Genomic DNA, 13,251 nt, shown 5'->3' with positions numbered 1-13,251 from the left:
TTCTAAGTTATTGTATGAAAATTTAACATTATTTTAAAATATAAATTAAATGCATGGTCAAAAATAAACACGAACACTTACATTTGAACTCCGGGAAGGTTTCCTCGGCCCGGTGAGTTAGTTTACGCCTCACACATGGGCAGCTAGGTGAAGCGCTTCATCAGATGTTGGGGCGAAAAGTGTCGGGATTTAAACTTTCCAAGCTCTTATTGTCATCATGTTGAAGTCTAAAACCTTTGTGAAGAAGACGCGGTCGGGAAAGGTGATGAAGATAGTGCGAGAACATTATCTGAGGGACGATATTTGGTGCGGAAGCGAAGTTTGCAGTGAGTGCAAACAGGAGTCTGGAGTGCTGCAGAAAGACGCGTGTATTGAGAGCAACCTCTGCTCTTATCCTCACTATCTGATCCCTGACACAAACGTGGTGCTACATCAGGTACAATAATAATACATCCTTTACGTCTCTTGGATATCTAATTCCAGATATGTATTCAAACCATTTGTTAAGATTCCTTGCTATATAATTTTACATATCCTGCACTCACATGCTGTCTGTGTCTCTCATTTACTTTCATAAAACGGTTCACCACTGCTTATGATAATGCTCAAGACCAACTAAACATCGCGCTTTATCCTGGTTATGATGGTATTAATATTTTCATCATCAGACGTATATTTACGCCTATGTGTCTTTTTGTAACTACAGTGTCAGTGTGTTAACTAACAGCATTGGATGTCTAACATCAACGCATGATTTATTATCCCCCAATAATTATTTTTACCATTTTGCATCTGAAAAGGATTGACACTCTACTACATGATGTTTCCATGTTTGTGTGCCCTGCAGATTGACGTGTTAGAAGATCCTGTGATCCGTAATGTGATCATCCTTCAGACTGTGCTGCAGGAAGTTCGCCACCGCAGTGCCCCAGTCTATAAGCGCCTGAAGGACATGCTCCATGAGAAAGAGAAACACTTCTACACCTTTACAAATGAACACCACAGGTGAAAATACAGCTGCATCACAAAAACCATCATTACACAGTAGTAATACGTCAAAAATGAAAGTACTTGATAAACCATACCCATACCCATGAGGGTATGTCTCATAATCGCTTTCAGATCAAAATCTTCTGTCAGTTTCAGCTCTGATGTACTTGTATTTGCCTGGTCCTTGTTTCCCTTAAACATTTCTCTTATTATGTTTCTGTTTCTCCAGAGAGACATTTATTGAGCGTGAACCAGGCGAGAGTGCCAATGACCGGAATGACCGTGCAATCCGTGTGGCAGCAAAGTGGTACAGCCAGCATTTGAAGACGTTTGCTTCCCACGAAGACGGGCTAAAGGTGGTCCTCCTCACCAATGACCAGGGGAACAAGCAGAAGGCAGAGGAGAGTGGGCTGCTTGTGTATAAATGTAATTAGTTCCAACTGAGTTCAAACCTCTATGTATCAAGACTACACCTCACCACTTGCAGATATAGGGTTGTCATTCATATTCTGATTCGACCAGCATTCTCCAAGAGCAACACTTGTATTTGTATTTGTAATTTGTATGACACATTTATTCATTTACACTGTAGGTGAAGAGTACGTCAAGAGTCTGATCGCAAACCCTGAGCTTGTGGATCGTCTAGCACTGTCTGATGATGACAAGGTAAACGCACAAATTACAGAAATTAAATTAAGATAAAAGCTATTTTTGGATTCAGGGAAATTGAACCTGTACCTGTATCTTCTGTCTACACCCCTGCCATTTCTTTGCTCCCAAAGTCTTGGGACATAATTCTGTCTCCTTCCTCTTTCCATTGATTTATTTTTCTTCCCTCCTGCAGAATGAGATCACTAGCGCTAAGTTGTTATTCCCAGAGCATCTCCCCCTGTCCAGGATCCAAGCAGGAATTAAGAGTGGCTGCTTCCTCCAGGGCACCTTCAGAGCCAGCAGGGACAACTATCTGGAGGCCACAGTTTTTGTCCAGGGAGAGGGGGAAGACAGCACAGAGGTGTGTGTGTGTGTGTGTGTACACGTGAACAATTGTTTAATTTTTGTTTTAAGATCAAGGGACTTAGTACGAGTTAATTGACTGTCAAAGATAGTAAAGTCCAAGCATATATGAAAAGTCCTGCACTATTCTCTCCATCAGGTTCTCATTCAGGGTCTTCAGAACCTCAACAGAGCTGTGCATCAAGACGTGGTTGCTGTGCAGCTGCTGCCACGGAATGAGTGGGTGGCACCCACCTCAGTTGTTCTGCAGGATGAAGGCATAGCAAAGGATGATGATGATAATGAAGAAGAGGAGGAGAAAGCTGTGAGTTGGGGTTTTACTTTAAGGATAATTCTGCTCACAGCCACATGTATATGTGTAGGGGATATGCAGTATGCTGTGTTAAAGATTTTTTTCTTTTCAATCTGAAATCAAAATTAACCCAGTAGCTTTATTTGTGATTTCCGTTTTCCCGTGTGTTTGAACAGTTGAAGGTAACGGCAGCTGAAGCAGCCAGGAGATCCACTGGTAAAATAGTGGGGATCATCAAAAGGAACTGGAGGCCGTTCTGTGGCATGCTCAATGTCTCCCAGATTAAAGAGGTGAGTCTAGACCACTGTGTGATCTCATTTGCCAGACTTGGTTTATTTTTACTTGGTTTAAAGACTTGAAGCAAAACTAAAAATTTGTTTTAGTGGTTAAATCTATCCACACTTCACACTCCTGACATCTGGACAGAGATACATGATTTCAAAAGTGAGAAAACTTTGCTTGAGCAGGAGTGCAGATAGCAACCCATAATATGTAGAATATACAGACATGAACACATCTGTGCCAGTGCATCTCTCTGGCAGAATAACCACCACCTGTACATTTCTGTCCACCATACCGTGTGCTTTACAAACAGTCCAGCACTTCAAAGTCCCTTACACTCATCAGTAATAATCCTTTTTCTGTTTCATCCAGTCAACTCGCCACCTTTTCACCCCAGCAGACCGTCGTATCCCACGCATTCGCATTGAAACTCGTCAGGCGTCCACACTAGCAGGCCAAAGGATCATTGTCGCAATTGATGGCTGGCCCAAAGGTTCCAGATATCCAAATGTGAGTTGGAACTACTTTGATAATTTGTCAATTATGACAGTGGGAACTTGATATTCTCCCAAGTTCTTGCATATCTACTTGCCAAAGACTGACATTGTTAATATTCCGCAATGTCAAAAGTTTCTGCGCAACAAACAACACTTTATCAAATTATTTCTTCCTTTCTCTAAGGGTCACTTTGTGCGCAGTCTGGGTGGTGCGGGAGAGAAGGAGACAGAAGAAGAGGTACTGTTGCTGGAGCACGATGTCCCCCATCAGGCCTTCTCTCAGGCTGTGCTCAGTTTCCTCCCCAAAATGCCATGGGCCATCACACCAGAGGTAACAGGATGCAGGAGGAGTATTCTCTTCCCAGTTTGGTGAAGCATTACTCACTCAAACTATCAGTGTATAATTTGAATGCTTACACTTTGTAGAGGTCAGTGTATACAGTATATTATTCTGGATGTGTGGTACAGGACATGGTGATGAGAGAGGACCTGAGGCAGCTGACAGTGTGTAGCGTAGATCCTCCAGGATGTACAGACATAGATGATGCCCTGCATTGCAGAGACCTGGAAAATGGAAACCTTGAGGTACACGCTTCCTTCATAACCACAATGAAGTAACAGTAATAGTAAGTTAATAGTGTCTATGTGTATGTGACTTTCTCTGTCTTTGCTGCAGGTGGGAGTCCATATTGCCGACGTCAGTCACTTCATCAGACCTGGCAACGCTCTGGACAAAGAGGCCGCCAGCCGCGGCACAACTGTCTACTTGTGTGGCAAAGTGAGGAGATGAGACATCCCAGTTTGAATCCTAATTTCACTTTAATGTCAGAATTCTATGATTTTTGGGTGTAGCGCTAAAGATTAAGCAAAAAACATAAAGCAGTGTTTCTGTTAACTCCATTTACAGTTTTAGAAATATTACATTTGTTAGTTCAAGTTCAAGATCATCTGTTTAAGCGGCTTTTCCTTGTTTTCAGTGGTTGAAGATGTTTAGGTTCTTGTGAAATGTTATATAATGTAATGTTATAATGTAAATTTAAATTTAATGTAAAATATTTGCACTGAAAAAGCTAACGTGTTTGACATTGTGTCCAACAGAGAATAGACATGGTTCCCGCACTGCTCAGTTCCGATCTTTGTTCTCTACGTTCCAACGTGGAGAGGTCAGGACTAAACTACATACATATTTACACAATAATCAATCAATCAACTTCAGCTTGCTTTAGTTATCATTAAATTATAGTTTGCAACCATCACCTTTATTCTTTGTGCTACTTTTGCCATTCAGCAACAATTTTTTCAAATGCTTGGTTTCTTTTCTTTCCCAAGGCTGGCTTTCTCGTGTATCTGGGAGATGAACCATGATGCTGAAATCCTGAAAACACGGTTCACAAAAAGTGTCATTAACTCCAAGGTACAGTCCCAACATGCAGATATACAACCACAGACTGTGCATTAAATACCAGGCTGTTTTCAGGCAAAATTCGTTGTACATCATCTTTATCTTTCCTCTTGATATTACGCTCTCAGGCATCTCTGACCTATGCTGAGGCCCAGATGAGAATTGACGACACAGCTAAGAATGACGACATCACAAAGAGCCTACGGGGTCTCAACAAACTAGCCAAAATCCTAAAGCAGAAGAGGATAGAGAAAGGGTATGGAGAGGGAGTTGGGAGTAGTTGATCACTCTTTTTATTGGCCTGTAAATAGCCAAGAAGAACCACACATTCATTCCAAATTTTAAATTGAAACAAAAGAAGGAGAAGTACACAACTAAAGAGTGATTGATAGAGTTCATATCCTGTAACCACTAGTTATTTAAATTGGCTGTATTTAACTGCCTTCTGTGTTGCATTCAATGTCCTCCAGGGCATTGACGTTGTCATCCATAGAGGTTCGTTTCCACATGGACAGTGAAACGCACGACCCCATTGACCTCCAAACCAAAGAACTCATGTAGGTAACTTCGTAAAGGAGCGTTCTGGAAAATCCCTCGTGAGGCCATATTCTCTCTATTCTTTGGCGCATCTCTATGTGTTGTTGGGTTTTGGTCATATCTAAATGAAGTTTTCTCTTGGTTATTAGGGAGACAAACTCCATGGTGGAGGAGTTCATGTTGCTTGCCAATATTTCAGTTGCCCAGAAGATTTATGATGAGTTTTCAGAGTGTGCGCTGCTGAGGAAACATCCAGCACCACCTCCATCTAACTACGACATCCTGCTGAAGGCCGCAAAGTCCAAGGTGAGTGAAAAGAGATTCCCTTGTAGAAAAACTGCTCTGAATTTCAATAGATACGCAAATTTGACAGTTGGCAGTGACATGTTGAAGCTACAAGAACATTTATTTAATATATTTATTGGCATGGCATATGTTCTACAACTGGGCAGTACAAAACAATTTGCAGCCACAAACACCAACAAACCTATAAATCAATTGTTCCTGATCTAAGGGTCATGGCCCTCAAGGGAGCATTTGTGAGCGATCACAATCAGATTTAAAGTGTGAGAAATTTACATGTTTAACTTGTGTTTTTGAGATCTAATTTCAGGTTTTTCATGCCTCTGAAACAAGTTCATTATAAATTATAAGAGAAAACGCTGAAGTACCAATGCAAAAGGCTTTATTTATTCCTCAATGAAACCTAATGACAACAATGCTCTTGCTTATCAGGATGTGGAGATCTACACAGATTCAGCAAAGGCGCTGGCGGACTCTCTGGATGTGGCCAAAGTGGACGGATTCCCGTACTTTAACACGCTACTGCGCATCTTGGCCACTCGCTGCATGATGCAGGCTGTCTATTTTTGTTCTGGCATGGACAGCGATTTCCACCACTATGGCCTTGCATCGCCCATTTATACACACTTCACATCACCTATTAGGAGGTATGAAAACAGATACTCGACAAATATTGACTAAATATGTTGTGTTGGGCCTTTTTATAACAAAGAAATATGCACCGTTGCCAAACTCATCCCAGTTCTGTCTAACCTGCTTATGTTGTACATATTCTTCCCTTTTTCTCTTTGTCTAAATCTCTCCACACCTTCAACCATACCCCTCTGCCCTGCTACCCAGGTACGCAGATATTATAGTACACCGCCTGCTGGCAGTGGCCATTGGAGCAGACAGCACCTACCCAGAACTGATGGACAAACATAAGCAGTCAGCCCTCTGCAACAACCTCAACTACAGACACAAAATGGCTCAGTACGCACAGAGGGCATCTGTGGCCTTCCACACACAGGTAAGCACATATGTACACACTGAATTCATTTGTGTTTGTGTTGGACCTTCACAGCAAAAAAAAAAAAAAAGAATGTGTCCCGACCCACCGTGATATCACCTGACTGACCTCTACTGAGAATCAATGTCTGCTCTAGTTTGAGTAAAGATAAAATCACTAATACACACTCACTCGATGCAACACAATTTACTGCACAATCATGCTTTATATGCATATTATCTCTTTGCAGTTGTTCTTCAAAAGCCGAGGTATCCTTAATGAAGACGGATACATTCTGTTTGTCAAGAAGAATGCTATCATTGTGCTGATCCCAAAGTTTGGTCTGGAGGGAACAGTTTTCTTTGACACGAAAGACAAAACTATCCCAAAACTTGTTTTTGATGAAGAGGTACACACACAAATGTTGCATGATTATAATTAAGAGAAGTGCTCCTTCCTTTGTAACTTTGTATATTAAGCTACTAAAACAAACTATCAGGGTTTGAAATGTCTCTTCTTCGTGTGTTTAGGGTCCCACTCTGAATGTAGAGCAACACACCTTCCGCATATTTGACAAGGTGAAGGTCACAATCAGACTAGATGACTCTAATATTCAACACCAGAAGATCCGCATGGCTCTGATTAACCCTGTGGTAAGGACTATTTTCATTTTCAAGGGAAGGTTAATATTCAGGGAGTCCTCATTAAAAAAAAGGCATTGACTTCTTTATATAACAATTTATTAATATGCTTCAGCATTTTGTACAAGTGAATTAAGTACGTTGTCTTTACTTTAGATCCCTGGTGTGAGCGTTCCAGTCCCAGATGTTGAACCACAGGCCAAGAAACAAAAACTGGACCACTGAAACAAAAAGCAACCAACTAATTCAACTAAACCATCATCAGTTCATTTCAGAAGAAGAAATCCTGCTATTAAACAGCCAGTTTCAACTCTGATGAATGCAGACAAATTAATTTTATACTCTGAGTAAAATGTCCATTTTAATTAATCTATGACAGTGAAACCATTCTGTTCTTATTTGTTATTTTATAAGATTTAAATACTTGCTGACACAAAAAAAGATCTACAAGTCAGAAATGTGGTATAATGTGTCCATGAACAGGGAAGTAGCCGACTTTTTTTTTTTTTTTTTTTTGTCTGATTGTTTGCTACACTTGTTTTGTTAGCCCAGCATGAAACGATTAAAAATGTTTCATGGGAACTTGCTACTCTCTGTTAGGAATTATGTATGACACAAATGTGAATTTTTAAGTACGATAGCTTAATTTCTGGAACAAAACATTAGATCCTGAAAATAAACAGAAACGCCCAGCTACGAAATCAAGCAGTTTTTCTTCAGTCAGATAAAGAATTCAAGTTAATTTATTGTGACAAAGATCCAGTCCATTTTTAACAGAGAAAACCAGTTTAAAAAAAATGGCTCAATCAGCTTTTAGTTCACAAGTGGCATTATTCAGTGAGTCTTACTTTGGAATAAATATTCTAACAATCAAAGTGAGATCCACAAATAACCAGAATTTTAACAAATTTACCGTAAAACAAAAACCCTTGTTTAAAAACATGATAAAACAGTTTTATAAAAACATAACACATCTGATGTCATCTGAATGTCAGGATCCATCAGGTCCATCGTTTCACTTCACTTGATGCTGACATAATGGAATAAGCGTCAATACAGCAGTCAAGGAGGTTACTGTTGTGCAAGTTCAATACAGAAGTGACTTTTCTTCACCCTTACCGCACCAGTATAAAGGATTTGTTTCAAATTACCGATTTTAAGTGTCTTACATTAGGACTAAGAGTACTATGAGTTAATCGTCTCCTAACCTGTGTTCAAATATCCTGTGCTGAAGCATTTGCCTTTAATCAGACAGCTTTAACCTTAACATAACTAAGACCCACTTCACCACTGTTCATAGTTCATTTAACAGTTGAACCCAATCACCCAAACTAAATTCATTTGATAAAAAAGTTGTAACAACAAATTTTGATATTAAACTTCCACTGGAAGAGGCATCCTTCAAAATACAGTCTCTTGGCTCAGTGGTGAGGATAAAATACCTGGAAAATAAGAGAAGTTGTTTTAGATTACTTGCATATACAATATTACTACCAAAGTCTGCAAGACACATCAAGACAGCAATGTATTCTAAACATTAAGTTGTAGGAAGTTGAAGTTAAAGGGAAAAAAAAACAAAACAAAAAATGTCTGAGGTGGTGTTGAATGGGAAAGACTCAGAACACTTAAGGATGGTTTCTGTAACTCTACCAGAACATTGAACACAAAGCATGCAAAGAATATTTTCTCGTTGGACCTTTCGCATTGGCCATACCGCATGACTTGCATAATTTTGTTCATAAACTCTTCAGTGACCACACGTGCCCTTTGGATGGGATCGTGATCACCACAGAAAGGAACAACTGTTATCAGGACAGAAAAGTTTCCTTGTAGGATATAGGTTCATTGGGGGGGAAACGTATCGATCCCTCCCTCAAGGCAGATTGATGCAGGCCAAACGACCCCCAAAGCATAATACTGGACATCTCTTTGCAGTGGGGCTCAGAGAATATGACAAAGGAAGACTCAACTGATCAAATCACCTTTTTCTTCTTCCCGGTAGACCGGTGCTTGTTGTTTGCACTACTGATTTCACAAGTATGCATTCAGGTTTGTGATGACCAATTCATAAACCCTATGGCATTATGTAATTGAAGGACACAGTTGGATCTTGTCTCGCATTGTCATTCTCACTCATCTGGGAAAGAGTTGTTCTTTTGTCTGTCTTTCCCGATATCTCATTGTCTCTAGACACTGACCATCTTTATGACTGACCCTTCTACCATCAATGCCACAACAATAAAACATCTTTAAAAATCAATAAGATGTTCTTCCTTTTGCCACCTAGACAATTTCTGGAAGCATTCATTATGTGTCCCCACTCATTTATTAAGATTTTTCCTTTTATTTATCAACCACCTGCAGGTACTGATATTGTATGAGAGCAGAATCACACATGCACAACCCTGTGTATGCCTGTAAAGAGTTAACGTTACCTTTATTTTAGCTTGTCTGCTTAGTTGGAAGGCATCCTCCGTTGGATTTGAACTGAATGACTCTTTGCTGTGACAGTCTGAGCTGAGGCCATCAATAAGGCTTGCAGTGCCTGCTGAGGTAGTGTTGTAGCCACTGTCCACCTGAACAAACCCAAAAAGCTGTCAATTATGAATTTCCAAAAAGACAATGTAAAATAACAATGCCAACAAGGACACATCTATATAAGATTATTAGATACATAGAGAAATAGCACAGTTGGGACACTTCTAACACAGACCTGCATGCTGGAATCGTAGCGTATACTGCTTCCTTCAGCCAGACTAGATATAAGCATCTGAGAGCTTTCTGTTGCTGACACATTGCCCATATGAGAGCTAGTCAGCTGTCCTGAAAGAACCCCTGCTTCCTCGTCCTCGTCCTCATCCTCTTCCTCCAACCTTCCTTCTATCCCAGTTACCCTGCCCTCCTCCATTTCCACAGGTTCCTTAGGATCTAGAATAACTCTCTCAGTGTTAGTTGGATGTGTGTCCTGAGCCAGGGGTGATGATGGATCCAGCTCCATGGAGGGGAGAGAAGAAGAAGAGGAGGGTGAGTCCTCAGCCTCCTGATTGTCTTGGAGCTTAGGGTTGAGGATGGGGGAAATGAGTGGTGGTGGGGCCCAGTAGCGGACTCTGGGTCTGGGCTTAGCTCTGGAATTGTTATGGGGCTCGCTGTGGCAAGGTAGCTGGTGTGGGGAGCAATTACGAATGGGAGAGCAACCCTCAACAAATGGACTCTCACTGCAGGCAGTGGCATCTACCTCAAGCGGGGCACTATGTGGAGTCAAATTGCTCAGCTTCTTTCTCTCAGCTAAAGAAAAAACACAAATTCAATTAGATGAGTAAATTAGCTTACATCACCATATTGCATGAAAAAAAAAAGCTTTAATTTTCTGCTATATTTTGGGTATTGCAAAGTTCATGCTGGTTATGAAACAAATACCTGAGCTTATAGGTGTGCGTGCTGTATGTGCAACAATGGGAGAAATCGTAGGGGAGACTAAGCGTGCAGGAGACGACCTATCAGGGAACAGAGGACTAGTGATGCTGCCAAGGCTGCAGTCCCGGAAGCAGCCATGCTGGATGGGACTAGATGAGAACTGACCCTGTAGTTAAGACAATGCAAATGTATGTTTAAAAAAAATTTAACGAGAAAGTAACTTTCAAAAGTACAAACAAAATCTTTTTTGCCAATAGCCTGATGAAACATTTTCAAATTTTCAATGAGGATGTATAGTAATTAAAAACAGTTAATCATTTGTTAGTTTTAAATATGGGACAGCAGAGAGAAAAGCATCACAAATTCCACAGTATTTGAATTAAAACACTGATAAAAAGTACAGTAAAATAATCATCATTTGAATCCGTACACTTGTCTACCCACCGTGGAGGGAGTTGCAGCTGGCACACCACAGGATAAAGGGGAGGAAAAGATGGATGATATAGCTATTCCTTCACAACCTTCAAGCCCTTCTACAACTCTCTCTTCTTGGGTTACAAAAGATCTCTCCTGCCTGACATGGCTTCTCTCTGGGCTTGGTGGGCTGGAGCTGTCAGAGCTAGAGTGACTGCCCTGACCATCAAGGAAGAGTTTTCGTCTTAAGGAGGAGGAACTGAGACTCTCCTGCACAGCATCACACGCTTCCTCACAGCGGTAATATTCACCTAAAGGACAGAAAGACAAACATCATGGCTTCAATGGTACATGACTGTCTTTGTCCTCATTCAATTGTGCTGGCGTTTATAAGAGGCTTATTTGAAGCTTACCCAGCACTTTCTCCAAATCAAAAGCCAAAGGCAATGAGAGGGTTGTCTGACAAGCAACTATGAGACAAACAAAATGAATTGATTAAAAACCACTTAGAAAAAAATGCAGGAACGAAAAAAAAAAAAAACAAAAAAAAACAGGCACTTCGAAAGCCCAAGGGGCGGGGGGAGGCCCACACCAACCTGAATTTTTTTCTGGCTCTTCAGCAATCACTGCAGACATACAACCTACAAGTACAAGTATAAAGGTGTAAAAATGTATGAAGCTGTAACAGAGCATGAAACTTAAAGACAATTAAGATAATTAGATACTAACTTTTCTTACAGCTCTGAAGTCCTTTACGAGTATTTGGTTCTGCCCAGGGGGATGGCACTATGGTTCCTTTAGTGAAAAACTTAATTGGGAGACACATAAATGACACATTTAAAAAAAAATAATAAAAAAATTGCAGTATTGTTAGAATAAATTTGAATACAATACCTGCTCAATAGCATTCTGACGCTTTTCCTCAATGTCAGAATCTGTCCTTGATGTTTGAAAGAAAGAATAAAAGGTTGTCACTTAAATCCCCCCTCATATTTAATTGCTCCAATTTCTTTTTATCTACAGTTGCAGATGTCTGCAAAATAATATTTTGTTCAAGTTCTAACCTGAAAGTACAGCCCCTGCTGCAAATCCAAATGTTAATGTGTTACTTTTCATCTCGTAAACTCAACAATTTTCACTGTATTTTCTGCAGGAATAGTATTTAGGACTCCCCCTTTTGTCATATAAATGGCATGCCTGTTTTTGCTTCTCAGATGCAGATGTAGTTGAGTACATTTTTAAGACTTCATGGTGGAAATGAGGTTGCATGTCTCAGGTTTTATGGGCAGCAGCAGTTGCTCTTCATCTGTTTACAATCCAAAATGTTGTCATCCTGACTGTCTACACCATGCATCTATGTTGCTATCTTCCACACACACCTTCCTATCACTGGTCCTGATGTTTCTTCCATAGTTTCCCATTGACTGTTTTTTTTAATGGAGAGTTTATTCTTTCTTGATTTGAGACCCAAAGGAAAGAGTATGTTGTATACTATATAGATCATATAGCGCTTAGTGACAATGAGCCTTCTATAGGTAGAATGTTTTATCATCAAATGACTTTCTCTTCTCACGGGTATCCAAAGTGTTATGTAAATTTCATCTACTGTGATTTTTGTGTCTCAGTAGTTACATACCTTGTCTGGCTAAGGTAAAAAGACTGTCGCTGGATTTCTTCTGGGTCTATGTATGCAGGGAGAAGATAGGCCATTTCATCAATGGACCAGTTAAACTTTGGCGGCGTCTGGATGTGTGGAGAGATGAGGAAGTAAAAGCAATAAGAGTACCATAAAGAGAAAATTTGTGGATATGAAACAGCGACAGTGTTTAGACAATAGAAACGGACGTGTGTCCATGTTGTTTCACGTAGAGTTGAGGTGATAGGTGCGGGTGCTGTCTTTAAACTTACAGCTTTACATGACTTGGACTTGAAGACAGATGGGCTTGGCACCAGGGGTTCACGGAGGTGGTGGTAGTCATTAGGACTCTCAAAGGGGTTTCTAATGGAAGGCCTGCCTGGAGTCTCTGGGGTGATCTGCAGCTCAGCACGGTCCCCCATCTTACCTGTAAACAAGAAAAAGGATATTTAGGAAGAAAAGTGCCAAAACATAACAAACTCACATAAACTGGAGCCTGTGTTTCGTTTTTGTTTTTTTTTTTTTTGCTATATCAGCAACATTACTTCCGCTTTTATATGATAAAACTAGCTTTCTGGCAACGTTACATTCCATACACCCTTTTACCTAAAAACAAAAAAAATGAAAGACACGTTTAAACATCATCTGCATAGATGCATTAGCGGTGATACTTACAGATGAGAATTCCCCACAACTGTGGACACACAGCTAAAAAAATACCCCACTACTTTCACAGAGGAGTCATCAAACAGCCAGCGACAACAGAGGTTCAAACGTTTTTTTCAATTTCGCCCACAGGCCCCGTTGACCAATAGAAATGCCACCGGAAGTTCTTGGCAAC

The 13,251-nt window shown here is 40.4% G+C and overlaps 2 protein-coding genes across 2 annotated transcripts; one reads left to right on the top strand and one right to left on the bottom strand.

Annotated features, from left to right (window-relative positions):
• The first annotated feature begins 122 nt into the window (after positions 1-122).
• dis3 (DIS3 exosome endoribonuclease and 3'-5' exoribonuclease) lies at positions 123-9,085 on the top strand. Its single transcript, XM_029520727.1, has 21 exons — positions 123-436; positions 848-1,005; positions 1,220-1,416; positions 1,583-1,656; positions 1,835-2,002; positions 2,144-2,308; positions 2,473-2,586; positions 2,951-3,088; positions 3,260-3,406; positions 3,544-3,660; positions 3,752-3,853; positions 4,174-4,238; positions 4,405-4,489; positions 4,606-4,733; positions 4,948-5,034; positions 5,164-5,320; positions 5,750-5,964; positions 6,158-6,326; positions 6,556-6,714; positions 6,836-6,958; positions 7,103-9,085. Exons 1-21 carry the CDS (start codon positions 218-220, stop codon positions 7,169-7,171), a joined length of 2,856 nt encoding a protein of 951 aa, XP_029376587.1. The 5' UTR covers positions 123-217; the 3' UTR covers positions 7,172-9,085.
• On the bottom strand, positions 7,443-13,202 carry bora (bora aurora kinase A activator). The gene is made up of 12 exons (XM_029520728.1): positions 13,086-13,202; positions 12,683-12,837; positions 12,411-12,517; positions 11,669-11,714; positions 11,504-11,582; positions 11,371-11,415; positions 11,188-11,244; positions 10,805-11,085; positions 10,364-10,526; positions 9,660-10,231; positions 9,382-9,522; positions 7,443-8,388 (listed from the first exon to the last, which is right to left on the bottom strand). Exons 2-12 carry the CDS (start codon positions 12,830-12,832, stop codon positions 8,368-8,370), a joined length of 1,662 nt encoding a protein of 553 aa, XP_029376588.1. The 5' UTR covers positions 12,833-12,837; positions 13,086-13,202; the 3' UTR covers positions 7,443-8,367.
• Positions 13,203-13,251: the final 49 nt, after the last annotated feature.

Source organism: Echeneis naucrates, chromosome 15 (genome assembly GCF_900963305.1).
Source record: "Echeneis naucrates chromosome 15, fEcheNa1.1, whole genome shotgun sequence".
Classification (NCBI taxonomy): Eukaryota; Metazoa; Chordata; class Actinopteri; order Carangiformes; family Echeneidae; genus Echeneis; species Echeneis naucrates.
Note: the sequence above shows the minus strand (reverse complement) of the source record. Positions and strands in the feature narration are given on the sequence as shown.

Excerpts from the sequence above, each read along its gene's own strand:
- dis3 (XM_029520727.1), top strand. The coding sequence starts at position 218 with ATGTTGAAGTCTAAAACCTTTGTGAAGAAGACGCGGTCGGGAAAGGTG. Across the intron at positions 1,657-1,834 it reads CACTGTCTGATGATGACAAG|AATGAGATCACTAGCGCTAA; the intron begins GTAAACGCACAA and ends TCCCTCCTGCAG. Across the intron at positions 5,965-6,157 it reads TTCACATCACCTATTAGGAG|GTACGCAGATATTATAGTAC; the intron begins GTATGAAAACAG and ends CCTGCTACCCAG.
- bora (XM_029520728.1), bottom strand. The coding sequence starts at position 12,832 with ATGGGGGACCGTGCTGAGCTGCAGATCACCCCAGAGACTCCAGGCAGG. Across the intron at positions 10,527-10,804 it reads CAGCTGCAACTCCCTCCACG|GGTCAGTTCTCATCTAGTCC; the intron begins GTGGGTAGACAA and ends TCTTAACTACAG. Across the intron at positions 9,523-9,659 it reads GCTACGATTCCAGCATGCAG|GTGGACAGTGGCTACAACAC; the intron begins GTCTGTGTTAGA and ends GGGTTTGTTCAG.